We start from the raw sequence: 27,819 nt of genomic DNA on the forward strand, positions 1-27,819 counted from the left end.
AGAAAGGCCGGGTTTATGGCACCTGCCTGGGGTCCCTGCCTTGCTCATGATCTCAACACAATCCCATCGCTGTCCATTGCTTGTGTCTCTTCTAAAAGAAGCTCAATCCACAAACATCCTTCCCCTGCCTGCTTTCAGAGAGTTGGTAACTGCTCCAAGCCCTGGCCCTGCTGAGCCTGGATTCTGTTTGTCACTGTGCTGTGAGAGCTCCACCCTGGGCTGCTCTGCCCGTGAGTCCCCTGCCTCCATTGCCATCCTCCTTCCTCTGGGATTTCATCCAGAGATATTCCCTACCCCAATTTTAAACCCTGCCTTTGTGGCCATGTGCCACAAATGTTCCAGCTGAAGTGACTATTTCAGCTTCCACGAGAACACTCTGTCTTCACAAACTTGTACCTTTTCCCAAAATTCTCCTCCTGGAATGAATCTGCTCTATGGAAAGTTGGAGGTAAATCAATCTGGCCACATTTGCATTAGGAGAGAAGAGGAAAATCATACTATTTTCCTACCTTGGAAAAGCCCCCAAACCCCTCCATTAGAGATCCTTTCCAGCCTCAGTGACTCTGCTTCTGGGACTCTTCAGCCAATGCAAGGAGCTCCTCAATCCCAAGGATTCTTCATCCCTCCCAGCCCTGCAGAGGAGCAGCAGAGGGGCAGGGCTGGACAGGAGGGAGAGCAGATGTGGGCTGAGAGTTGTGACAGGGTTTGGTGCCCACCATCAGGAGAAGAGAAGAAAAGAAACTGTTGAGCAGACAAACAAACCTGCACAGGCCCAGGTGGAGCAGGCTCCTTGCAGTTCCATATTCCCACAGTGGTGCCAGCAGTGAATTTACCTGGAACACTCCATGGGGTTTGCAGGATTGGAGGCTCTGCCTGGATTCGTGTCAAACACTCTCCCAGCAAACCAGATACGACCCCAAAGGTCGGAGGGAAGAAGGCAGGGAGGGATTCAGAGAAGCTTCCAGTGATGGGCTGTGGTGTGTGGAGGTGGAGAGGGATTCAGAGGAGCCCCCAAAGCTCCAGCTGTCCCCCATTGTGGGTGACCTGGGATATAAACACTGATGTGCCCACACAGCACAGCTCATCTCTGAGTCTGTCACAACAAAGTACAACTTTGCCTCAGCTAAAACCAGTTTCTAATTGGCTAAAACCAAAGGAAACTCAGTCCTCTGTTTAATGAAAGGATCTGTTCAGAGACTTTCATCACCCAAACAGTTTTGGAGCCATGCAATGGTTTATGTGACTGGGTTTCATCAGCTCAACGCAGTTCAAAACCTCCTGGGTTGGAAAAAAATGGTTCACAAAATGTGATGCTCTGGCAGAAGTAAACACAGACCTGCCAAATTACTGCAGCTTAACGAGTTCCCTCTCATCAGCTGAGCTGGCCTCGTGTGTCCCCTCTTTGAAGTCAAATGCACTCCTGTAAGCACCCCAAGAGGCTTTAGGAAAGGATTCCTGTTTGGGCAGAGGTTCACAATGGCTGCTGCTGGCATCATCAGGAATTAGGTGGGTGCTTTGCTAATATTTTCCTCCTGTCCTTGCCTCCAGTTGAGTCTCTGCTTCATAGCCTGGCTCTAAACAACATCCCTGAGCTTTTATCTGCAGGTGACAAACAGAGGCATACAAACTGGATTGGCAGGAACACAAAGAAAGCTTTCATCTCATCACTGCACGAGGCACTTACAGGAACTTCTCAAGGAAAAAAGAGATTATGCATCAACATTGTGAGCATAAAGACAATTTAAAAGGGATGTTAAGAAACTTCATGTCAGGAAAATATAGAACATCTGCAAACAGACGAGTATTCAGTAATAAGCTACGTCAAGGATCTGGGAGGAAAGAGGCTGTTTTCCTGCAGTGACAAGCCCAGAGAACATCCCAAAGGGGATTTGAACAAGCTAAAGTGCTCCTTGTGGTCAGAAAACTCATCTGGCTGCATGCTGCCCTTGGGGCTGTTGGGCTGGGCCAGTTTCACCTGCTCTGAGCTCTCTGCTCCTTTCTCTGCCACATCTCACACCTGAGGCAGGAGTGCAGGTCTGAGCCAAGGCTGGGACAGGGAACTGTCCTGGAAGATTTCTGGACTTCACCCACACCCACACACACCCACACACGCCCCAGCACGCAGTTTTGTGGCAGTTTATGGCATTTTGCTGCCAGCTTTGGCAGGACTGGGGTGGCAGAAGCAGCAGGACAGTTGCAGGCTGTCCTATGGTCCCTTCTGGGTGAGTGACTCTGCAGGAACACACAGAGTGACTGTGATTATTATAACAATCCAGGAGGACAGGAAAGACTCACCTTCTAAAGAACAGGCTGGTTTAGCTGGTTATTAGTCCCCTAATGAGTGGATAACTAATGGTAATGCATGTTTGTTCCCAGCTGGCAGCAAACACTGCCGGCACTTGGGCAGCGATGCCTTGGAGGGGCTGCATCCCCCCGGGAAGCGCTGAGCTGCATCCACGTGCCAGCACAAACTCTGCCAGAGCTGCCAGGGTGCCAGGGGCTCTGCCTTTCCCTGGCTGGCTGCACCTTTGCAGGGCTCTGTGCTCCTGCCTCTGCCAGCTGGATGCAGCACGGTGCCAGCTACCGGGGCTGCCACCTTCTCTGGGATGTGGCTGTGGCTGGCTTTGCTGCCTTCTGCTGCTCCTCTGGGGACCTAGGGCAGGTAAAGGAGGAGGAGGAGGATACACAGAACACGGTACCCAGTGTGTGCTGGGTCCCTGAAGGGCTTTACTGACTTCTGCTCACCTCCTACCTGCAAATATCCCCTTGAAGCAAACTGTTTGTCTGCATGGGAAGGCAGAGAGCTGGAGAGCCTTTTGTGGACCTGCTGGGCACGACCTCTGGAGCTCAGGCATCCAGTTTGGAAAAGCCATCTCTGAGCTTGGAGAAATCCCACCTGAGATAGTTACACCCTGATAGTTACCACTGAACTGTAACTACAGTTAGTTACCACTAACACTGACTGTATGAGATGGTTACACACCTGTACACTGACTGCACACAGCTCTTCCCCTGTGTTTATTCTTTGGGGTTCTTCCTGTCCCAAAGAATATATAAATATATAATTTATATATTATTTATTTTTATAAAAATTTATTTAAATAAAAAAATATATAAAATGAGACAGGTAAATCACAGAATCATTTATGTTGGAAGGGAGCTTTAAGGTCATCAAATCCAACTGTCAACCCAGCACTGCCACGGTCACCACCAACCCACGTCCCCAGGCGTCACATCCAGACATTTTCTGAACTCATCCAGGGATGGTGACTCCAGCACTGCCCTGAGCAGTCTGTGCCAATGCCTGACCACGCATTAGTGAAGGAATTTTCCTTTATTTCCAACCTAAGCCTCCCCTGGTGCAACCTGAGGCCGTTTCCCTTTGTCCTGTCACTGATTACCTGGGAGCAGAGCCTGACTTGCCCTGGCTGCCCCTCCTGTCAGAGAACTGTGGGGAATGGGAAAGTTCCCTTTTCTCCAGGCTGAGCCCCCCCAGCTCCTTCAGCTGTTCCTCATCAGCCTTTAGTACATGGTCCTTCCTGCCATCAACCGCCTTCGCCAAGTTTTGACTGAATTTCTCCTTAATGACTCCAGCTTTGTCATTTCGGGGATGTTCCGGCAATAAGATATGACAAGGTGTGAATTATGGGACAATAATTCATCCTGGAGCAGTGTCAGGCACAAGGCTGGGAGCTGAGGGCTGTCCATGCAGCTCACTGTGAATTATTGCACCATAATTCACGCCGTGAGGACGCGCTAAGGGACTAACCAGAGACTGTCCACACAGAGAAAATGGGTTAAAACTCTTCATTTTCTTTATCTTGCTGGATGAGAGGGGACATTACCCTCCCTGCAATATTCCTTTTGGTCCATGCCCGTGTTTCCTTTGCTGGGGGTGTTCACCTGGAGAGGAGAAGGCTCCAGGGAGAGCTCAGAGCCCCTTTGAGTGCCCAAAGGGGGTTTGTGAAAAGGAGAGGGATTATCACAAGAGTACAGGATAGAAATGGGAGAGGCAGCTCTAAACTGAAAAAGGAGAAACTTAGATAAGGTGTTAGGAGGAAACTTGTCCCTGGCAGGGTGGGCAGGCCCTGGCACAGGTGCCCAGAGATGCTGGGGCTGTCCCTGGATCCCTGGATCCCCTGGATCCCCTGGATCCCCTGGATCCCCTGGATCCCTGGATCCCCTGGATCCCCTGGATCCCTGGCAGTGCCCAAGGCCAGGCTGGATGGCACTGGGAGCAGCTGGGACAGTGGGAGGTGTCCCTGGCCATGGGATGAGCTTTCAGGTCCCTTCCATCCCCAAACATGCCATGAACAGAGCTGAAGTGACAATTCTCTCTATTTCCTGCATCTCTTTCCTGCTCTTTGTGCCAGCACACCCCGAGGTGGGGACACTGCCCACACAAACTCCTTTTCTGCAGGACATTGCTGTGGGAGGTGAGCGCTGGAGACCTCCTGCAGGCAGTAATAAAACATCAGTGGCATCTCTAAAAATTATCTATGATAATTTTCTAACACAAAAGAGATGGCACCTAACGTGAGGTAATTCTATTTTAGATCTTATTATGATGGATAAAGATGAATTGATCACTGAACTAGAAATTGGTGGTTGCCTGGAGACCGGTGATCATGACCTGATTACATTAATTATGGGATAATAAAAGAGTCCCAAGCAGTAACATATACCTGGTGCTTCTCCCTGGATCTGTGAGGCTGAATAAAGAGCTGAGGGAAACTCGCTGGGAAGAAAAAATAAACATGTCCCTAAATGAGTGAAAAATAAAAAGTTCCCACTAAGAGTTCCCAGCCTGGCTAAAAAGTTCTATTTGTTTCATGATTTTTGAAGAATGGTGTTTGATTTTGAGATCTCTCTGGGTGAAAATGAAGGCAGCAATTAGAAAAAGAAGCAGTGTTTAAAGAATAGGGGGGGAAAAAGGGAAAAACTAGTAATCAGGATAATTTAACATTTCTGAGTGGTAGGAAATTGATAAAGGAAGCCAAATGCATTAAAGAAAAATCTGGCTGATGAGTTATAGGTACTAAGAGCTGTTATTATCAACAAGAAAAAGATCCCTAATTGTGGTCCCTGCTCCTGCTTGAAAAAGATGATAAAAATGATAAAATTAGATGGTAAAATTAATAACAGTGTCACCGAGAGGATCCAAAAATGTCAGAGTGTCATTATCTTGGTCAAGCAGTTCATAAACTCCTCGGGGCATCGGAGGAAGCTTAAATTTAGAGAATCTACAAGAGACTTTTTCTTCTGAGGGCTTCAGGGCACTGCAGCAAATGGTCCATTGGATGCTGCAAGGGCTCGCTGCAATCCAGCATTTCCCCCCTTTGGGCACAGGACTGACCCAGCCACAGATTGCCCTTGTTCTGAGCCTCTCCTCTGTCACTGTGCTCACAGAGTTTAAAAATAATGTCTTTAAAAATGATGGCCAATTGCCCTCCCTTAGCCTGTGCAGATCTTATCTGGGGACAGCTGCTGGCTCCCGGCCTGCTGCTGCACAGCACTGGGGGGAAAGCAGTCAAAACCATGATTATTTTTAATTGAAACCTGAGATTATTTGTATAACCAGCATTATGAGAAGAGCTGGACCCCTGGCAGCCTCTGACACATTTATCCTTGCAAGCAGCGATGAAGGAGAGGCCGGGATAAGCTCACGTGGGTGGAACTGGTTTGTCCCCAGTTCGGATGGTCCCGCTCCCAGTGGTGCCACAGCTGTGGCCACGTCCAGGTGTCACCTGAGCTCAGGAGGAGGTTTGGGGAGCTTTGTCCCCAGGATGCTGCAGCCATGGACAGCAGCCTCATCCCTGAGCTCCAAAACCCAGAGAGGACAGGTCAGGTGGGACAGGGCTCAGAGCCTCTGCAGGTGATGGAAGCTGTTCCTACACAGACCTGGCGTGACCCAACAGCCCCTGGAGCTTGCAAAGTGTTTGGAGTCGTGTTGTAAGCCCAGAGCTGTGGCACTGTCTCACCACGGTGCTGCAAAATGGGTGAAGGTGGGTCCTGCACCCACAGCCAGCCACAAAAACCCCTTTGAGTTAAAACTTTAATCCTGTTTTACTTATGTGCATTTCCACAGTATCAGGAGGTCCCTTTGGGGACTCTGCCAGCCTTGGCACAGATTAAATGCTCTGGGTCTCAAAGAGCTTCCAGTGTCTCCAGCAAGTGGAAAAGGAGGAAAGGCCCCAGGCTGGAGCCTTGCACTGGGGTTGTGATCCCAGCCCAGAACCCGACACTTTGCCTTCTTGAACCTCCTGCAATTGGTCTCATCCCATCCATGCAGCCTGTCCAGATCCCTCACAGTGGGAAATGCTCCATCCCTCAGGTGCCCTGGCCACAGATCATACAGGTGCCAAACTCAGCATCCAGCAGACGACAGAATCCCAGAACGGTTTGGGTGAGAAGGGACCTGAAAGACATTTTGTTCTACACTCCTGCCATGGTATTCACTGTCTCAGCTGCTCCAGCCCTGTCCAGCCTGGCCTTGGGCACTGCCAGGGATCCAGGGGCAGCCCCAGCTGCTCTGGGCACCCTGTGCCAGGCACTGCCCACCCTGCCAGGGAACAATTCCTGCCCAATATCCCATCCAGCCCTGCCCTCTGGCACTGGGAGCCATTCCCTGGCTCCTGTCCCTCCATCCCTTGTCCCCAGTCCCTCTCCAGCTCTCCTGGAGCCCCTTCAGGTCCTGGCAGGGGCTCTGAGCTCTCCCTGTCACCTTCTCTTCCCCCGACGGAGGAGCCCGAGGAGGATGAGCTGCTGGAGCGAGCCGCATCCCCCGCTCCGAACCTCAGCCCCGCTCCGAGGGGACCGGAGCCCCGGTTACAGGCGGAGCCCTGGATCGGAACCGGAGCCCTGGAGCCGAACCGGAGCCCTGGATCGGAACCGGAGCCCTGGAACCGAACCGGAGCCCCGGAACCGGAGCCTGGATCGGAACCGGAGCCCTGGAGCCGAACCGGAGCCTGGGTCGGAACAGGAGCCCTGGATCGGAACCAGAGCCCCGGAACCGGAGCCCCGGAACCGGAGCCCTGGGTCCGAACTGGAGCCCTGGATCGGAACCGGAGCCCTGGATCGGAACCGGAGCCCTGGATCGGAACCGGAGCCCTGGATCGGAACCGGAGCCTGGATCGGAACCGGAGCCCTGGGTCGGAACCGGAGCCCCGGAACCGGAGCCCTTGAGCCCCTCGGGCCGGAGCCCCGGTTACAGGCGGAGCCCTGGAACCGAACCGGAGCCCTGGAACCGAACCGGAGCCCCGGAACCGGAGCCCTGGATCGGAACCGGAGCCCTGGGTCGGAACCGGAGCCCTTGAGCCCCTCGGGCCGGAGCCGCTCGGCCCCCGGGAGCTCCGCGCTCCGCTCCGGGCAGGGCTCGCCTCGCTCCGGAATGCAAAATGCGGCTTTCCAGAACGCCAGAAAGGTAATTTAAATGTTAAAACATTTGTGATTGCATAAATTGCCCGTATTATTCCAATTGAATTGTAGTGGGATTAATCTGACCTTAATAGAATACTACTAATAATTTATATTATTATCTTTAATAATATTAATTCTACTTAATTTTTTTTCCATTTACTTTGTTCATTTAAGGGCAGCTCCATTGAGCTCTGGAGCATTTAGTTCGTGGTGTGCAGCAGTCACTTATCATTTGCACAAGTGGGGATTCCACCAGGCAATTTTCAGAGAAATAAAGATCATCTTTCAGTGAAAGGAACTTAAAAAAAAAATAAAATTACAGTATTAAATGAGTAGATATTAATGTGTCATATTTAGAATATAAAACAACCCATAATCTGTTCTGAAGTCTCTTCCACCTAAACATATACTTTTTTTTTTTTCCCCTACTACAGGGATCTTTTATTCTGCTGTTTAACTTATTAGGAACAACCACTCCAACTGTTAAAATAAAATTGTTAAGATCATAATGTCAGGGAAATAAAAACCTTGGCAGTATGATAGTGCCTTGTGAGCAGAGCATCGCAGTTTGTCGAGGATGAATCGGAATTGCGCATTTCATTAGAATTTATATCACAAGCCAAGGGATGAAGCATTATTTCATTAAGTATCTTGAAATTTCACCAACCTAATGAAGCTGTCAAAATTCTATTAATAAAGCGCTGGAAATATTTATTTGTTTGTTTGTAAGGATGCATTTGCTATTATTTAACGTTGTATTTGCAATTTGTTAATTTATGAGCAGAGGCTGAGCGGGAGGGGAGCGCCGGGGGCTGCGAGCGGGGCTGGCACCGAGCGGCTCCGGGTGGCCAAGGGGCCACTGTCCCCTGGCAGGATGGGGCCACCAGATCTGCTCATGGGGAGGGACCAGGACACTCTTACAGGAGCTCTAAAGCCAGCACAGCACAGCGAACTCTGCTTTAAAATGAGTTTTTAAACGTGCCCTTTCCTGCTTGCTCAATTTTACCTTTTTTTGTTGTCACTGTGAGGGGGAGCAGAGCTCGGTGAGAGCTGTGCCCTGCTGCTGGGGAGTGAGAGCTGTGTCAGTCTGTTTGTAATTCATTCCTGCTGCCAAGGAAATGCCCAGTTTCACCCAGTGCCATCCCGTGAGGATCCCCAGTTCCCTGCACTGGCCACAGCTCAGATTTACCCGAGGAGAGGCTGTGGCAGGAGTACAAATGCCAGGCTGTCACATTTTGGTCAGGCTCTTTGTCTCACATGAGCCCAGGGAGGTTTGTGGGGTGTTTTTGGGGAGATGCTGCCGTGGGGTGGCTCAAAGGGCTTTTCCTGGTGTGTGTCTGGCAGGGACACATTACTCACAGGCAGGGGAGCTGGGAGTGCACGGTCTGTGAGTGCAAATAAAATTAATCACACCACTCAGTCATGTATTATTCAGTATATTCTGTTTATGACGGAAACAAACAGCCAGGAATCCTCTCTCTTCCTCAACCTCCTGCCCCGTGGCCCACACGGGATGAACTAAAGGGGTTATAATGAATTTAAAAGATAGTTTATGCTCCTTAGTCAACCCATGGCTTGTGGTCCAACTCTCCCATGTGTGTGGCTGTTTCCTGTTCCTCCCTGCTCCGTGAGGCTTCACCCCAGCAGAGCAGAGCCCCGGTGACACCGGACCCTGGGGGCTGGAAGGGAGGCAAATCCTCCCGGGAAACTGAAGGAAAACCCTGCAAACAAACCTTGATTAATAAACTTCCACTTCTGAAGTGTAGCCTCGTAAGAGACTATTTCAAATAAATTCTGTCAGTGGAATTTATAGGTAAGATTTCTGTGAGTGTTAATTACACGGGAAGGTTGCAGGGTCTGCGTTACTCCGCTAATAGGATCTTCAGGAAAAAAAAAAAGACAGGTCTGCCACAATGTATTAGATTTGTTAAAGAACCAATTTTTAATTAGTTTGAACTGATAAGTTAATTAATGAATTTGCAAATACATAGCCAGGCCATGTATTCCACACTCCAGACTGGATGCTGGGGTTTTGCAGGGAATTCTCTTTAACGAAGGGATTCTGTGCCTGCCTGAAGTGCAGAATTCAGCAGAGCCGTAACTATGGATCCCTAAATAGTGATTTCCATAATTACACAATTAAAACAGAAAGACTCAATTTAAGGCATGCAAATATTCTTAATTCTGCTCTGCCATGCCACTGTGAAGAAGAGACAGATGAATCTGATTATGGGTCCAGAAAGCTACAATTCCTCTCTAACACTGAGCTGGCAGTTGCCTGTTAAGGCAGAGCCGAGTCAGGATTTCCTCAGCAAACTGCCTGCACTTCTCCTAAGTACAACTTTAACTTCTCCTTTCTTCCCTTTATGCTGCTTAGCACAGGGATAACTGCAAATCACTTTAATCTAATTTACCCCAAAATAGTGATGATACATCTTTCAGTATAAACTACTTCTTAACATAACATCTCTCTAGGAGTATCAAAACCACACATGATTTTTCAATTAAAGCAGAAACTCAACCTTTTCTGTCTGAGGAATGCTTTGTTATCTTTTTCTAAGCTTACAGCACCTGATGTGTGGATAAAAAAATCCGTCTTCTGGGGATTTTCAGCTAAATCTATTATTTAAATCCCATTTATTAAGGTTCTTTGCTTCCATGCCGGAATTTTCTTGGACACCTTTTTCCCTGGCAAACACAGTGGTGGGCACGATGCACGGCCTGAGCTGTACCGAGCACCCAGCCCTGCCTTGTGCCAGCCCAGAACATCCCCACAGCCTCTCAGCCAGGCTGGGACAGCACTCAGGGGCTCCTTCCTCCCCGTGCTCTCCCTCAGCCCAGCGTGGATTGCTGAGGTGGATTTCTGACAGTGAAAGCAGAGCTGCCCGAGCAGCCTGGGAGGGCAGGGGAGCCCCGATCTTCCTCCTGCCATAAAGGACAAACAATTGCAGCTGCAACCCCCCTTGGTGGAACCACGAGTGGGGGTCTGCTGCCCTGCACCTCCAGGGAGAATCCCAGGATGGTTTGGAAAGGACCTGAAATCCCATCCCATCCCACCCCAGCCATGGCAGGGACACCTCCCACTGTCCCAGGGTGATCCAAATCCCATCCAGCCTGGCCTTGGGCACTGCCAGGGATCCAGGGGCAGCCCCAGCTGCTCTGGGCACCCTGTGCCAGGCACTGCCCACCCTGCCAGGGAACAATTCCTGCCCAATATCCCATCCAGCCCTGCCCTCTGGCACTGGGAGCCATTCCCTGGCTCCTGTCCCTCCATCCCTTGTCCCCAGTCCCTCTGCAGCTCTCCTGGAGCCCCTCTGGGCCCTGGAAGATGCTCTGAGGTAAAGGCAGGGTAGATTCCACCACTGGGAGGTGACCATTTCATTATTTGTTGCAGGTAGGAGGAAGCTGTTTGTTGTAGCAATAAACCTCGCTCTGTCAGCAGAAATGTGTTGTGTGGTCATTAAAGAGTAGGGAAGAGGTGCCCCATGGTTTGGGATTTTATTGCTTTGCAGTTTGCTCTGGAGAGTGAATGTTTATACAATCCTAATGCTTTTAAAACCAAAGGTTTCTTGTTTTATATAGGTAAAACCCATGCTTGTAAATGCTCCCACACCCTGGGATTTGCTCCTGAAGTTCAGCTGCATCCTGAGCCCTGCACAGCTCCAGCTTCTTCACCAAGCACCCGGAGCAGAGGGAGCAAAGACCCACCTGCATCCCAGCTCATCCTCAGCTCCACACTCAGAGGCTCTCACTGGAATTTCCCCAGGACACGGCTCCATTGGCATCACCCAGACAGAGCCCATCCCAACAACTCAGCCACGGCCATTTCTGACAAGGCTTTGATGCAATTGAAGTTAATCACTGTGCAGGGAACAGCTTTGTACCTGAATCTGGAGGGTTTTGAAGCTCCTGTTGTCCACAGTTGGTTTTCGGTGCAGAGATCCCCAGTGTGCTGCACCTCACACCAGTGCAGATCCTCGTCAGTGCTCAGGACACACACGGCCCCAAAAACCAGGGGATGAAAGCAACCACAGCTGGAAAAGGAAGGAGCAGCTCAGTGCTGACAAGAACAAATACCATCCAACATTTCCCTTCTGTATAACTGTTAGCAAACATTTCTGATGAGCTTTAATGGCTCAGAGCGAAGCAAACAGACAGCACGGGGGTCAGCAAGAGTGAAGTGGGGATTTAGTTTCTTCTGCCGGTCTCACAAATATCTTTGCAGATAGCGGTGATTATAAATAATCCTTTGGCCATTTCCTGGCTGTGGTTTGCTGACTCTTCTTTATTTATGGCAGTGATGAGGAGTGATCAGAGTTTTGCCCCAGCACGGGGCTCAACCTCAGTGTTTTGGGCACAGATCCCGAACTTCAGAGTGGGCACAGGAAAAGAGGGAACTCTGCTTCCCTCAGGGATAACCTTTTGCCCAGCTGAGGAAGTGCTGGATGGGATTAAGGGGATCGTGAGCTCTAGATTTCCTCAGGCAGACTGCTATCAATAATTTCCTCCTCCACACTACTGAGCAGAGATCCCATGAAGTTCTCTGCTGGAATCAGCACAAGTGCCTTATGCAGAATCCTCATCACCTCCTGGGCTTTGCCTCCACTGTGTTGTATCTTCATCCTCAAATGAGCTTTCATAGAATCACAGAATCTCCTGAGCTGGAAGGGATCAAGGATCATCAATCCAGCTCCTGGCCCTGCCCAGGCCCCCCAACATCCCACCCTGGGCATCCCTGGAGCTCTGGCAGCCTCGGGGCCATGCCCATTCCCTGGGGAGCCTGGGCAGTGCCAGCAGCCTCTGGGGGAAGAACCTTTTCTTGGTATCCATCCTAAACCTCCCCACTTTTCCAAAACTGAACTGTAACACCCTTCCAGGGACTGACATCTCCCCCTGACTCGTTTGCCCAGCAGCCTGTCCCTGTTACCAACATCCCTGATCCCACAGCTTCTCGCTGCAGGAAGCAAACTCCAGACACTCCATGGCCTCGTGGTGGATGCTGTGCAGGACTGGACACTCACACAGCAGCAAGTGTCAGTGCTGCCTGCCTTAAAAACAACCTGTGGGGAATCCATGAGAACACAGCACGGCAAAAGATAATCCAGCCTGCAGAAGAAGCCCTTAAACGGTGGCTGCAGTGCTCCTGCAGTGCCAGCCGTGGTTCTGTTGAAGCAGTGACCCTGGAGAAGGGTGTAGCTTTCCTCTGAAGGTCCTGTGGTGTAGATGGGTCCTGTTTTCCTCTGACAATCCAGTGGAGAAAGGCTGCTGTGGTGTTCCAAATCTCAGATTATATCCAGGTAGGAATGCTTGGCTCCTCCCCCTGCTGGAGCATCTCCCAGTGGGATGATGGAATTTTATCAGTCCTGCAGTGAGACCCAATGGATCTCTAACAGAAGATTTCCCCAGAGGGAGGATGGGTCCTGGAAGAGATAGAGAACACTGCCATACCTGGTTTTAACAGCTGGTGATAGAACACATCCTTTTGCTTTGGCTTTGGCTTCTGGAGGTCAGTGAGAAGTTTCCAAAGACAAGGGACCTTGAGGGTGTCTCCATGCTCCTCCTCATCCTGCAGACTCCGTGTCAGAATGGCCTTTTCCCCCAAACCCTCCTCAAACACAATTTGTTAAACACCTAATTTTGCTTCAGTCTGCTCCACGGGGGATTCCTTCAGCTTGTGCTCTGTGCCAGCGCTGGGGCTGAAAGCCTCGTGAGTGGTTTCTGCTTCTTCACTTCCCACATCCCTTCTAAGCTCATTCGGAAAATATCTTCCCTTGCCCAACGTCCCCACCAATTCCCCTGCCCCCTTTGTTTTTATTTAGCTCTGTAATTACGTTATCTGACCGTACAGCGATTTGGAATGAAATCTGCATAAAAGATATTAAGAAAAATAAATCTGTGTTTTGCAATATCTTTGAAGTTATCTTTAGGCTGGGCAACACGAGCAAAATCAGCATTTGGCTCTCCACAAATCCTCGGTTTTGCAGAGCTCTTGGGAAAGAGGGTTTGTTTCATGGGCTGGGGCAGGAAAATTCACAAGTTCAGATTATTTTATTAATACTATTAATAACTATTTTTGGCACTGCCTCACAAGGGAGAAAACACCAGGTATGCATGAGATGTAATTATGTTTATAGTTAATGCCGTGTGCTTTCCAGGAGAAGAAAAGCACTGATTATTTTTCCCTTTCTTGTGGAGGAAAGGAACAAAGTTTGCTGATGAAATGAACGAAGTTTGCTGATGAAATGGACAAAGTTTATTGACGAAATGAACAAAGTTTGCTGACGAAATGAACCAAGTTCACTGAGCGGCAATGAGCATTGTGAGAATGTAGTGAGGAAAAGCTCTTTGTGGAGGGACAGGGTGTTGGGATGAGTTTTGTGTGAGGGAAAAGCTTTCCCATGTTTTTTGTTGTGGCAGAACAGTTGTCAGCCATGGAGGGACCAGGAGCTGGGAGCTGGGAGGCTGAAAGGGCAGGGGGTGATTTCAGTCCTGGGTGTGCTGTGAGGGGAAGAGGAGGCAGGGATGATGCTGCCCAAGCCATTCCAAGAATCACGGAATCACAGACTGTCCTGAGATGGAAGAAACCAACAGGGATGGAGTCCAGCTCCCTGCACACACACCCCAACATCCCACCCTGGGCATCCCTGGAGCTCTGGCAGCCTCGGGGCCGTGCCCATTCCCTGGGGAGCCTGGGCAGTGCCAGCAGCCTCTGGGGGAAGAACCTTGCCCTGATCTGCAGCCTGAGCCTGGCCTGGCCCAGCTCCAGCGGTTCCCTCGTGTCCGTTCTGCCGGGCCGTCTGTCTGTCCCCTCGGGTCCCGCTTCGTCCCCTGCTGCTGGGCTCGGTGCACGGGGCAGACGAGGCCTGGGGAAGCCGTGCGGGAGCCGGGCACCCTGCGGGCTCTGCCCCCTGCCCGTGCCGGGGGTCACCGCTGCCCTGGGGACTGTCCCCGCTCTGTGCCGGGCTCCGCACCCATCCCGGGACACTGCGGGACACCCCCCGGGGGGCGCAGCTCGGCGGAGCGGCCCCCGGGCTCCGAGCGCCCCTCCGTGCCATGCCGGGCCGGGCCGGGCTGAGCGGTGCCGGGCTGAGCGGTGCCGGGCCGGGCTGAGCGGTGCCGTGCCGTGCCGGGCCGGGCCGGGCTGAGCGGTGCCGTGCCGGGCCGGGCTGAGCGGTGCCGGGCCGGGCCGGGCTGAGCGGTGCCGGGCTGAGCGGTGCCGGGCTGAGCGGTGCCGTGCCGTGCCGTGCCGTGCCGTGCCGTGCCGGGCCGAGCGGTGCCGTGCCGTGCCGGGCCGGGCTGAGCGGTGCCGGGCTGAGCGGTGCCGTGCCGGGCCGTGCCGTGCCGGGCCGAGCGGTGCCGTGCCGTGCCGTGCCGTGCCATGCCGGGCCGGGCCGGGCTGAGCGGTGCCGTGCCGGGCTGAGCGGTGCCGTGCCGTGCCGGGCCGGGCCGGGCTGAGCGGTGCCGGGCCGGGCCGGGCTGAGCGGTGCCGTGCCGGGCCGGGCCGGGCTGAGCGGTGCCGTGCCGTGCCGTGCCATGCCGGGCCGGGCCGGGCTGAGCGGTGCCGGCCGCGGGGGCGGAGGGCAGCGCGGGGCCGGCCGGGCTGGCGGCGGGGCTGCCGCGCCGGGCCAGACTCAGCCCCTTTCTCCCGGCGGCGGCGGCTGCGAGCGCGCTGCGGCTGGAGCTGCCCCCAGAGCGGCTGGTGATGATGGCGGCGGCGCGGGCTCGGCAGCGGGAGGCGCCCGCCCAGCCCTGCGCGCCGCGCCGCTAGCGGCAGCGCCCGTGCCCGCGGCGGCCGCCCCGGCCCATGCCCCGGGGGGAAGGGGGGCTGCAGCAGCCCGGCGAGCCGCCCACCCGCGCAGCGGGGGCATCGCCCCCACTCGCCGCTCCTGGGAGGGCGGAAAGGAGGCAGCGGCGGCGGCGGCGGCGGCGGCGGCTTTGTGCGCGGCGGGCGGATCGCAGGCCGCGGGGCTCGCCGGCCCCAGCCCCATGAACCAGCCGGACGGCTCCGCTCCGGCGGCGGCGGCAGCGCAGGTACGGCCGGCCGGGCGGCGTGTCCCCGGGGGGAGGCGGAGGGAGCGGGGAGGAAGGGAACGGAACGGAAGAAGGGAAGGGAAAGGAAGGGAAGGGAAGGAGGGAGGGCGGCAGCCGCAGCCGCCCCGTCGCGGAGCCCCGGCGGCGCTTTGGCGCAGTGCGCGGGGGCAGCGCCGGCGGCGGCTCCCGGAGCCCGCGGGGCCGGAGCCCGCTCGGAGCGGGCGGAAAACAAAGCGGAGCTCAGCAGCCATGTCGGGATCGAGCCGCCCCTCGGCCCGGCCCGGCCCCGCACCCCGGCCCGGCCCCGCCGCGCTCCGCGCCCCGCGCCCTTCCCCGAGCCTTTTCCTTTTTCTTTGCCTTATTTTTCATTTATTTTTTATTTTTTTTAATTTTTTTTTTTTCCTCCTTCTCTTAATTTTTCCTCCGGAACGCTCTTTTTTTTTTTTTTTTCCCCTCTCTCCCCCCCCATTTTTTTTCCATTAAAACGACGCCACCTAGAGGAGACTATTTCGTAAATAAAAAAAAAAAAAGAAAAAAAAAATTAAAATTGAAAAAAAGCAAAAAAGAAGGAAATCTTCTGCTATTTCTAATTTTTTTTCCTAGAAAGTTGGGGCTGGATCCCCCTTGTTGGGGTTCCTCCGGCAGCTCCCGCAGCGCCCCGCAAATTTCGTGTGTGTCCCTTTGGAGCCAAAGCTCAGCTCATGGAAATGAAAATTAAACAGGAATTTGAATGAATTCAGGTTTTTCTCCCCTCCACCCCCATTTTCTGGAGAAAAACGGAGCCTGGGAGCAGCAGAGTGCTGGGAAAGGAAAGTGAGTCAAGTTTTTGGTGGGCCCCCCCGGGTGAGCCGCAGGGAGGGATTAGTTTGGGAAAGTGGGAGAATTGCTGTTCCGGAGCAATTAGGAATTGGGCTTCATTGTAATTTTGAACTTGTGCAGCAAGCTCTGCCAAAACTCAGGCTTTATTTCTTTCCCTTTTTGCTGCAGTGCTTAAAGTTATTTGGTTTGAAATGAGGAGTTTTGCAGGAAAATGAAGAACCCAGAAAATTTGCTGTGGACACACCCAAATTTTTTTTTTTTTTTTTTTTTTTTTTTTTGTGATTTTGGATTTCATGCAGAACTGCTGTTAAACAATGAGGTTCTAAACGCAGTCCAAGAAAACACGAGGACAAGCAAAATTAAGAGTCGAATGTCAGTTTTATTTTAGAATTTCTTGGCTTTTTGGATGGTTTCTCCTGGCATAATTAAAACAGTTTCCAGCATTTAATTTTCTACTTCTTTTGTAAAGAGGAAAATTTCCATACTATGGTTTTTAGGTTTTTTTTTTTCTCTTTCTTTTTTTAAACACACTGTAATAACTCCAGGTTCTATGGCTCACATAAATCTAATATTTACACAGGTTCATTATAAGGTCCGCCATGATATTATGAATATGCATAATTAACAATATTGTGAAAAAACAATTGCAGATTTAGTGATTTTCATTTTTTTTTTTTTCAAACTGAAGTGCCTTTAAAGGGCTGAGCCATGATATTTTTCACAATTTCAAAATCCTTTTTCTCCTTGGCTGTTAAAGCCTTGCTGGAGTTTAAATTGAAATTTTTTTTTTTTGATAATTATTTTTGGTGGGTTTTAAATTTAATTTTTTTTTTGTTTGTTTGTTTTAAATGCTGTCCTGTCTCTATTATTTTGCTGTTACAGAGTGCCTGTGAGTTCTGGACTGTGCACACACTGGTTTATTATTGTAGGGTTGCCCTTGAATACTGGGGTCTTGGTATTGATCTTTTTAAAAATAAATAACAAAAGAGCACTGAAACATGCATTGTTTCAAGAAAAAAGCAATCTAGGAGAGCTACATGGCCTTTCCACCCAAAAGTGGGGGAGGGAGAGGAAGGGAAAGATTAGGTCAACATTGAGTTTTACCAACCTTGACACAGTATCCTCTCTAAAATGGGGACAAAATAGCAAGATGGCTGGCTCCACAGCTGCAGCACTTGGGATTTTTCATTTTTTATTTTTTTATTTTTTTTTCTTTTTGGAAAAAAAAAGGATTTTTAAATTTTAAACTCCAAATTGAGTTTCTGGAGCTGCCGGGTACCCACCAGCAAATGCTGAAATCTGGGCGCTGCACAAAATAAAATTAAATTTCAAACCAGAATGAATTTTTAATTTGGAATCTCAAAGCCCTGAAAAGTTTTTTTTTTTTAAATTTTAATTTTTTTGTGGTTTTTTTTTTTTTCCCTTTTGGTTTTGATTTTCTGTTCTCTGTAACTTGATATTTGCTGGAAATCAGAAAGGAGTGGCTGGTGAATTCAGGGTTTGGGGGCTGTTTGCACTTTTCTCCCCTTTATTTGTTTCATGTTTGGAGTTTTTCAAAGGGGGGGGAAATGGAAGAAATTTGCAAAGCAGGATAACTCTTGGGTGGAGGAACAAATGCTCTGAAATGTCAAGTCTATATTTTGATTTTTGCACTTATTTGCCCCCAGCCCCCCCGAAAGGGACCCACCCTCTTCCTGAATCCCTTTTTTAGCAAATAATGGAGCGAAAGGCCGGCAGTGGTGCAGTTAGAGCACATCTGGGGAAAAATCACACACAATGCTGCAAATTGGATTAAACAATCCTGGAGAATATTTTATTCATGGTTTCATCCAGGAAGCTGTAGCGTGCTGCCTTTTCCATATTCTTCCCCTCCAAGAATTCCCTTCCTTGAGCTGCACCCCAGAACTTTTACAATGACGTGGTTGCACCCCAAGAAACTGTTTACATGTCATTTTTGGAATATTTTTTAAGGTTTCATGGATTTTTTCCTGGTGTGAATCAGAGCTTTTGATGCCCTGCCAGACACCCGGAGATCTGGGGAGCAGCCCCGCTGATTTGGGGTTTGGGGTTTGGAGTTTGGGGTTTGGGATTTGGGATTTGGGGTTTGGGGTTTGGGGTTTGGGATTTGGGGTTTGGAGTTTGGGGTTTGGATTTGGGATCTGGGGGGACACACGCACGGGTGCTGTGTTTTAATTGGGATTAATGACCAAGCCTCGTTTCTCAGTCACGTTTGGTGGTGATGCTGTTGAAGTTTCTGGTGAGCTGGAGGAGTTGAGGCTGGGGAGGGGGAGCTGGAGCTGTTCTGGGGTCCCTGGGGGGCTCTGGGGTGCTGTGCTGTGCTCGGGATGCTCCAGGAGCTGGAACCTTTCCCATCCTCAGCTCCCCGGGGAGCAGCAGCTTCCCAGCCCCGGCTGCTGGGGGCTGCAGTGGGTCTGGATCTCACCTTCCTGCCTGTCCTTCCCGCACAAACCTGCTCCTGCCTGGAAAAGATTTCATCATTTTTCATTGCACTTCTGCCTTCAGGGGGATTTTCTCTTTTTTTCTTTTTTTTTTTTCTATTTTTTTTTTTTTTCTTCTGGAAAGTTGATCAATATTTTATCCTTTTCAAAATTGCTGTTGGCAGCCTGGAAGGGGAAGGGGAGGGAGGGAGCTCAGCTGAGTGATACCAACAGATTTCTTGTGACATAACTGAAATGTATTTTTTAAAAACGAAAAATTTCCAGGACCTCATTTTCAGTGACATATTTTCATCCCAGAATGAAAACAGACATAATATTATTAAAGTAGTAGATAATATTTATACAAATGTCATATAAAACCTTGAGAGGTTATTGCATGACTCCAGGATAATTTAAATATATATCACTGCCATAATGCAACGCTGGGAATAGTTCAGTTCACGGGTGCTGTCACGTGGCCCCGGTGATGCACAGTCAAGTTTGCAATTATGCAAGTGCAGGAGTGAAATTAGAGTGGAATTAGTGTTCTAAAAATTAGATTAACTTAATTTTAATTTTTTTGGAAGGGGGGAGGGGAGAGGGTTGAAACCTGCTCTAAGGATGATGCTGATACAGATTCAGGATTTGTACCCACTGGGCCAGGCCAGGCTCAGGCTGCAGATCAGGGCAAGGTTCTTCCCCCAGAGGCTGCTGGCACTGCCCAGGCTCCCCAGGGAATGGGCACGGCCCCGAGGCTGCCAGAGCTCCAGGGATGCCCAGGGTGGGATGTTGGGGGGTCTGGGCAGGGCTGGGGGATCCTGGGGGTCCCTCCTGCTCAGGGGATTCTGTGGATCAGTAATTCCTTGGATGCTGTCCCTGCTCAGGGATTTTGACCTTCCCACCGTGGCAGGGCAGGACTCGGTACAAGGTCCTGGGTGCTGCTCCTGTGGTGCCCTTGGCACAGCCCCATGGCACAGCCCAGCCCCATGGCACAGCACAGCCCCATGGCACAGCCCCATGGCACAGCACAGCCCCATGGCACAGCCCCATGGCACAGCCCCATGGCACAGCCCCATGGCACAGCACAGCCCCATGGCACAGCCCAGCCCCATGGCACAGCCCAGCCCCATGGCACAGCCCCATGGCACAGCCCCATGGCACAGCCCCATGGCACAGCCCAGCCCCATGGCACAGCCCCATGGCACAGCCCAGCCCCATGGCACAGCCCCATGGCACAGCCCCATGGCACAGCCCAGCCCCATGGCACAGCCCCATGGCACAGCCCCATGGCACAGCCCAGCCCCATGGCACAGCCCCATGGCACAGCCCCATGGCACAGCCCCGTGGCACAGCCCAGCCCCATGGCACAGCCCCATGGCACAGCCCAGCCCCATGGCACAGCCCAGCCCCATGGCACAGCCCCATGGCACAGCCCCATGGCACAGCCCAGCCCCATGGCACAGCCCAGCCCCATGGCACAGCCCCATGGCACAGCCCCATGGCACAGCCCAGCCCCATGGCACAGCCCAGCCCCATGGCACAGCCCCATGGCACAGCCCCATGGCACAGCCCAGCCCCATGGCACAGCCCCATGGCACAGCCCCATGGCACAGCCCCGTGGCACAGCCCAGCCCCATGGCACAGCACAGCCCCATGGCACAGCCCCATGGCACAGCCCAGCCCCATGGCACAGCCCCATAGCACAGCACAGCCTCATGGCACAGCCCCATGGCACAGCCCCATGGCACAGCACAGCCCCATGGCACAGCCCCATGGCACAGCACAGCCCCATGGCACAGCCCCATGGCACAGCCCAGCCCCATGGCACAGCCCCATGGCACAGCCCAGCCCCATGGCACAGCCCCATGGCACAGCCCCATGGCACAGCCCAGCCCCATGGCACAGCCCCATGGCACAGCACAGCCCCATGGCACAGCCCCATGGCACAGCACAGCCCCATGGCACAGCACAGCCCCATGGCACAGCCCAGCCCCATGGCACAGCCCAGCCCCATGGCACAGCCCCATGGCACAGCCCAGCCCCATGGCACAGCCCAGCCCCATGGCACAGCCCCATGGCACAGCACAGCCCATGGCACAGCCCCATGGCACAGCCCCATGGCACAGGTCCTGCAGGCTCACACTGTCTCAGGGTGGGTGGCAGTGTCGGGTCCCTGGCACTGCCCATGGAGCCTCTGGTGGCCCCAAGTTCAGCATCCTGAGCTCGAGCAGCTCCCCTTGGCTCAGGTTTTGGATGTTGTGCCAGCCCAGGGCTGCTGGGGGTGAGGGTGCAGGAGGTTTGGCACACCCAGGGCTTTGCTGTGTCCCCCATGGGTGCCACGCTGGGCTCTGTGCTTGCTCCTCCACGCCTGGATCCCTGCAGGAGATTCTTTGTGTTGGGAACTGTAGGACAGGACAAGGACAGGGGTGGTCCTGCAGTCATGGGGGGCCACCCCAAACTGGGAGCTGTGTCCGAGGTTTGCCAGGTCAGGCCCTGTTTGTACCTTGTGGGGCTGTACCCACTGTTTGTACCTCCAGTGCTGCTGGAGGCTGGTTTTGGTGAGGGACGTGGGGAAATGGCCCCAGGAAATATTTATTTTTGACATTTCTGAGCATCCAGCATTGTGCAGATTTGGAATTTCACATTTACGGATTCCGTTTGGCCGTACCGTGTTTTCTGGGGAAGAAGTTTCTAATTTTTAAAGGTCTTTTATGGATTAATTGCTAGTCATCTGCCTCCTTTTTGCTTTTGTTTGGTTCCTTGAATGTCTCTTGATTATTTTGTACTATGTGATGCCAATTTAGTGGTTAACTAGTATGCAAACTACATCTGGACGTGTTGACTTTGCATTAACAATCATTGATTTGTCTGGAGCAAGGGAATAGAAATGAATGCTGCTGTTTGCCATGGATAGTATATGAAAAATAACCATTTGCAATGTGCCTTTCACCAGGGACACGGGGCTGTGGTGCAGCTTGGCACAGTGGCACAGTGGCACAGTGGCTCTGCCTCCCGTGTGAGGGCTGAATGTTATTCCCAGGAGTGGGAAAAGGGCCTGGGGAAGGTGCAGGAGCAGCTCCTGGTGACCTTGGTGAGCTCAGCTCTGGTGACAGTGGGGTAAATTTGTCACAGAAAGGGACATATGTTGTTATATGTTATATTATATGTTATATGTTATAATACAGAATATGTCACATACAGTGTACACCACAAGCTTTTCACTTGGCAACAGAACAGGGAGGATGCAGAATTTAATAATCAAAAGTAGCAAGCAGAAGGTTGGAGTTAGAGCCAGAGTGGTCCTTTGGTGGAGGTTTGACATTCAGAGCTGGAGTCCATTGGATCCTCTCCTCCCTGGACCTTTTCTGCTGCCTCCTGCCGAGGGCTGGCCCTGCTGCCAGTGGGGCTGTGCTGGGCTCTGATGCTCTGTGGCACTGTTGGGCATCCTTTGGGCTGCAATCAGCAGTGAGGGTTCTTCCCACATGGAAATTGCTTTGCTGGTGCTGGAACATCTGTGTCAGACCCCAAATGATGGACACATTTCATCTCCTGAAATGTGGAGTTTGTTCTCCAGCACTGCTGAGTGTGTAAACGCACAGGGAGGTGCTGGACAAGCTGCATGGTGGCTCTGAGTTACCTGGGTTTCACTTGTTGGATTCTCCCAAGGTGAGCAGTGGCAGAATAAAGAGATGAAATAAAGGAAATTCTCCCCTGTGCTCTTTGAAAGTGCAAAGGAGCTTCACATTCTGGGTGGGGCATTTGGGGAAGGATGCAGCACGGGGGGCACGAGCAGCGTGGCAGTGCTGAGAGGTGAGGATCCATCCCCTCAATGAAAGCTGTGTGCAGCCATGGAGAGGAGTCCTCGTGCCGTGTGTTCTCCAGTTTTTTGGCAGCTGGCTGGCAGTTAGCTGTGGTTCACTGCAGGGGCTGCAGGGGTTTGTGCCAGCACGCTGGGAACTCTCACTCCAGCTGGGATGGAGCTGCCTGGGGCAGCCCGGGGAGCAGAGGCAGCGTGGGGAACACAGGGCACGTTCTGCCTCCCCCTGATGGGGTCAGACCAGCTGCACCCCCTGCCTGTGCCCCTCTGGGTGTGTCTGTGCTCCTCTGGGTGTGTCTGTGCCCCCTGGGTGTCCCTGTGTCCCCCTGGGTGTCCCTGTGTCCCCCTGGGTGTGTCCCTGTGCCCCTCTGGGTGTCCCTGTGCCCCCCTGGGTGTGTCTGTGCCCCCCTGGGTGTCCCTGTGCCCCCCTGGGTGTGTCTGTGCCCCTCTGGGTGTCCCTGTGCCCTTCTGGGTGTGTCTGTGCCCCCCTGGGTGTGTCTGTGTCCCCCTGGGTGTCCCTGTGCTCCCCTGGGTGTGTCTGTGCTCCCCTGGGTGTGTCTGTGCCCCTCTGGGTGTCCCTGTGCTCCTCTGGGTGTGTCTGTGCCCCCCTGGGTGTGTCTGTGCCCCCCTGGGTGTGTCTGTGCCCCCTGGGTGTCCCTGTGCTCCTCTGGGTGTCCCTGTGCCCCCCTGGGTGTGTCTGTGTCCCCTGGGTGTCCCTGTGTCCCCTCTGGGTGTGTCTGTGCCCCTCTGGGTGTGTCTGTGCCCCCCTGGGTGTGTCTGTGTCCCCTGGGTGTCCCTGTGTCCCCTGGGTGTCCCTGTGCCCCCCTGGGTGTGTCTGTGCTCCTCTGGGTGTCCCTGTGTCCCCTGGCTGTACCTGTGCCCCCTGGGTGTCCCTGTGCCCCCCTGGGTGTCCCTGTGCCCCTCTGGGTCCCTGTGCCTGGCACGGGGCTGTCCCCATGGGCAGGGCTGGGGGTGGCCGGGCTTTGTGCTCTTGGGTGCTGGGAGCAGTGTCACCAATCCCTCTAGAACAGCTTTCCTTGGGAGTCCCTCCCTTTATTTCCCTCACCTGGATTTCCAAGTGTGTGTGCTTGGGAAGGTTTTGCTGCTGTACTGTACCTGCAAAGATTTAATTATATAGGCAAGGCTCTCCTTGCTTGTGATTCCCAACACTCCTGCTTGTTTCACATCTATATTTGGCTGGTGTAACGTGGAAAATAAGGCTGGAAGTGGAGAAGTAGATACTGGAGAATTTGCCTGCACTGATAAGGGGCTGAGAAAGGGAAACATGAATGTCAGAGTGTGGAGCAGAGAGAGGAGCTGCTGGAGCTGCCCCAGGGATTTGAGGGATGTGGATCTGGATGTGCCCGAGACACTCCTGGGTGCTGGATGCTGTTGTGTCCATCCTGTGCTTGGGCAGGGAACACAGGAGCTCTGTGCTGTTTCCTGCCCTGCTTTACAAATCAGGGATGTTCCCACACAAGGTTTGATTCCTCAGCAAGTGATGGAAGTGAGAGCAGCCGGGTTTCTCACACTTCCCACTGGATGGGCCAAATGTGCTCACATGGTGTCCTGATGGCACCACGGTGTCTCCAGACTCTTCAGGGTTTAATATTTGTTGTGATTTCATTTTACTAGGTACACACAGGCAGCAGGAATTTTCTGGAAGTTAATTTTTTGCTCTGTGTGGGTGTAGGTATCCTCTCCTGCCTGGAAATAGCAGCAGAAGTCAGTTTGCAGAAGTTGGGTGTGCTTGCATTGAAGGACCGTCATTTACTGCTTCCAGTGTGTTGAGAACAATTTTAGTGCAAGTATTTAATTGCTTTAGACCTATTTTTAGAAGTATTAAACCTCAGTTTTCAAAACTGCAACCAAAGCCAGCAGCTCTGCTGGTGTGGGAGAGCCAGGAGGGGAACCTGGAGGAAAACCTGGAGCGCCCCAGTGGGAGCAGGGCAGGGCTTGGGGTGCTGCAGAGCCTTTGGGGTGCACACTTGACATTGACTTGTATTTTGGTGAGATTTTGGGTTTTTTATTACTGTTCTATTTACTTGGCTACACGAGGAGAGAATGAATGAATGAATGAAAGGCAGATTTGTACAATTGCTGAGGCTGGTGGATGCAGTTTGGAGCTGAGCTGGGAGCGTCCCAGGGAACATCCCTGCTCTGGCAGCCTCGCTGGGGCTCTGCCTCGACACCCACAAACAGCTCCTGCTTCTCTGCCTGCAAATCTGACACAAATGTGCCTTACTCTGTGGGCTGCAAATCCTGAGCTTTCACTGGCGTTTGTGAGAGATTTCTGATTTTCAGGGCGGGAAGAGAGAGTTGTAAGAACGGGGGGTAATTATTGGCTGGGAATAAAGCACCTTTTGGAATTGGTGCCTGCATTTTGGAAACATCTGTAGGAGAGATGGCTGGATTGGGATCAGGCTGCTGGCAGGGGGATGGGGATTAGTGGGATTTCTCTTTGCAGTCAGGGGATGCTGTTGAAGGTGCCGAGGGGCAGTGACAGCAGGGGACAGGCTGGGACCTGGCATTTGGTGGCCCTGGGGTTGCTGTGGGGGCTGTAGGAGCTGGACTCCACCAGGGAAGGAATTAATGAATGACCACCAGGAAGGTTGCCCTGGGGTGTGTTTTGACTTGGCTTCAGGGCATCTCTGTTTATGATTAATGCTACTGGGGTCACTGGATATTAACTCCAAGGGAGGGATATTTTTACCTTCTTACGTGTCTTTATTTTAGAGGCCTTTACATTTGGCTGCTTGGTGATAAGAGCAGTTGGAATTGGCGTTTCTGCTCGCTGGGGTTTGTTGGGATGTGCCAGAGACAGAGCCTGGGAGGGCTCTGGGAGAGGAATAAAGGATGTGAACGTATCCAGAGTGTCCTGGTGCAGATCCATCCCTGGATCCACACTGTGTCCCCATTGAGCTCTGGCAGATGCCAGAGGGATGGAGGAGGCTCCATTGGAACATTCCCTGCAGATCAGGGCAAGGTTCTTCCCCCAGAGGCTGCTGGCACTGCCCAGGCTCCCCAGGGAATGGGCACGGCCCCGAGGCTGCCAGAGCTCCAGGGATGCCCAGGGTGGGATGTTGGGGGGTCTGGGCAGGGCTGGCTGATCCTGGGGATTTCTTCCACACGTGGATATTCTCTGATCCCCATGGAGGGAATTGCAGTGCCCTTTGTAAATGGGAAAAAACCTCAAAATCGAGGTCCCTTTCCCTGAAATCTTGCATTTATTTAATTTTGGGGGCTTTGATTTTTTTGGGGGGTGTTTGGGTTTTTTGGTTTTTGGTTGGTTTTTTTTCCCCTGTGTAATCTGATTTGGTTCAGCTGCCAGAAAGTAGATTTGCTGAGGGTGCTGCTTTGGGTTCCTGATAAGGTGGAGGAGATAAGTCCCACGTTGTGGCTGTTTGTGTGAGTGAATATTTGTTTGTGCTTCCCTCCTTTGACAGGGAGCTCCTTGGCCATCCTCCTGCAGCATAAACACTGCTGCTGATTGGAGTTCATTATGTGAGATTTAAAATGTATAAAATGAAATGTTCCTGTCTGCTTTAAGCAGACATATGTCTACAGTTTGCAAATTAACCTAATTAAATATATATGTAGAAATTTATGATATTCAGCTCTTAGCACAAGGTATGCAATTAGCATCCTTGCCAGCAAGGAATTTTCCATTTCTGTCTTGACTTTCCCTCATAGGAGATGTGGTTTGGGGTTTTTTATTTTTATTTTTTTTCATTTTTAATCTTCAATCTTTAATTTTTGTTCTGCTTTGGAATTCACTTAGGGACGAGTCCTGTGGAGATTTAGGCTTGTGGTTAAATTTCCCTACAAGCAGCTTTGACTGAAGTCAGTGAAATATTCCCTAATTCCTGGGGTCCAGCCTGTCCCTTGGCCTCTGCAGGACAGGAATTTGTTTTGTTAGGAGAATATAATGAGTAAAATAGCATTCTGGAGGAAAAATTGCATTTGAATATTTACATTTTTCAAGGCTCTTCCTTCCTCCCACCCAAAAATAGCAAAAAAAAACAAACAAAAAAAAAAGATCTGTCTCCTTTTGATTGATGTAATTTTCAGGTGTTTGGCCAATGTTGATTCCAAAACACCCTGAACTGTCCCTGGGGCAGGAGGGCCCTCACCCAGAACAACAAATCCATTAAAACAACCTCTCATTTAGCAATATTCAGGCATCAGGAATACTACTTTTAGTTCCTTTTCTGCCAAAGTGTTGGGTTATTTTTTAATGTTTAAAGTTTGATCATGTTAGAATAGTTTTTTATATAAATAATCATTTGGTCTCTTTTGCATATCAATAGCTGACTCCATTTTCTTCACAAAAAGCCTTTTTTCCCCATAAACATCCCCCCTGTTCCAGCCCAGAAGGTGCTCTTTATTAGCCAAACCAAGCAAGTCATGACGTTCCCAGCTCAGCTATTTTAATGATCCCACAAACCCAAAAAAGCAGTAGGAAATTTTTCAGAAGCAAACTGCAGAAACTTTTCTTTTCTTTTTTTATTTTTTTTTTTTTTTGGGACATCATAAGTTTTCAACTGTTTTTAACCAGTTATTTTTGTTACATTTTTCCAAGCTTCAGGGTGTAAATGCAAAGGGTTTGTGACTGTTCTTTCTCCCTGGAGATTATTTCGGGGTGTCAGAGGTGAGCCAGCGCTGGGTGGAGGAGCTGAGGGCTCAGCAAACGTGGCTAATTCCCAATTTCTGTGCCAGAATTATTGATAATTCTGCATGGGCAAGGTGAGCTGTTGGATCAGAGCCACCTTCCCCCCTTGGGCAGCTCTACAGGTCTGTCCTGGATTTTCCCCTGACTTTGCTGCTGTTCCCCATCTCTGTTTCAGGGCAGAGGGAATTCTGCTCTCAGCTCTGTCCCTTTGCAGGAGCTCTCTGCTCTCCCAGGCTCAGCTCCTGGGTGTCTCCTGCCCTCCCTGGGTGTTTCTGTGCCCCCTCCTTTACAGGTGATGCCTTTTCAGAGTCCATCAGCAGCTCTGGTGCCCAGTTCTCCATCAGCAGCTCCATGAATGAGAAGGAGATGCTGATTCAGGCTGGCTTTGTGCTGTTCCTTGTGATCCTGCAGCCTTGCCAGCTGTCCCAGCCCTGTGTCCTGTGTATCTCCAGCTCTGGGAGGTGTGATTCACTCTCAGAGCTCTGTTTTCCACTGCTTCAGGTGTTTCTTTCTCACCTCAGTGCTGCGCCCACCCCTTGGAGGCTCCTCCAGTCTTGTCCCAGGATGTGCTGCAGCCCTTTGGGATGTGGATTTTCCGTAGCCTGGCATTACCCACTGCCAAG

General features: G+C 51.8%; 1 protein-coding gene across 5 annotated transcripts in view; it reads left to right on the plus strand.

Moving 5' to 3' along the window:
* The first annotated feature begins 14,967 nt into the window (after positions 1-14,967).
* ZNF618 (zinc finger protein 618) overlaps positions 14,968-27,819 on the plus strand; it is a 118,868-nt gene continuing 106,016 nt past the window's right edge. For all 5 annotated transcript variants that reach the window (XM_058853956.1, XM_058853957.1, XM_058853959.1 and 2 more), the window contains exon 1: positions 14,968-15,450. In XM_058853956.1, the coding sequence (XP_058709939.1) occupies positions 15,406-15,450 (45 nt within the window). In that variant the 5' untranslated portion in view covers positions 14,968-15,405. The remainder of the gene's footprint in view (positions 15,451-27,819) is intronic.

This window comes from Poecile atricapillus, chromosome 20, assembly GCF_030490865.1.
Source record: "Poecile atricapillus isolate bPoeAtr1 chromosome 20, bPoeAtr1.hap1, whole genome shotgun sequence".
In the NCBI taxonomy this organism is placed as follows: Eukaryota; Metazoa; Chordata; class Aves; order Passeriformes; family Paridae; genus Poecile; species Poecile atricapillus.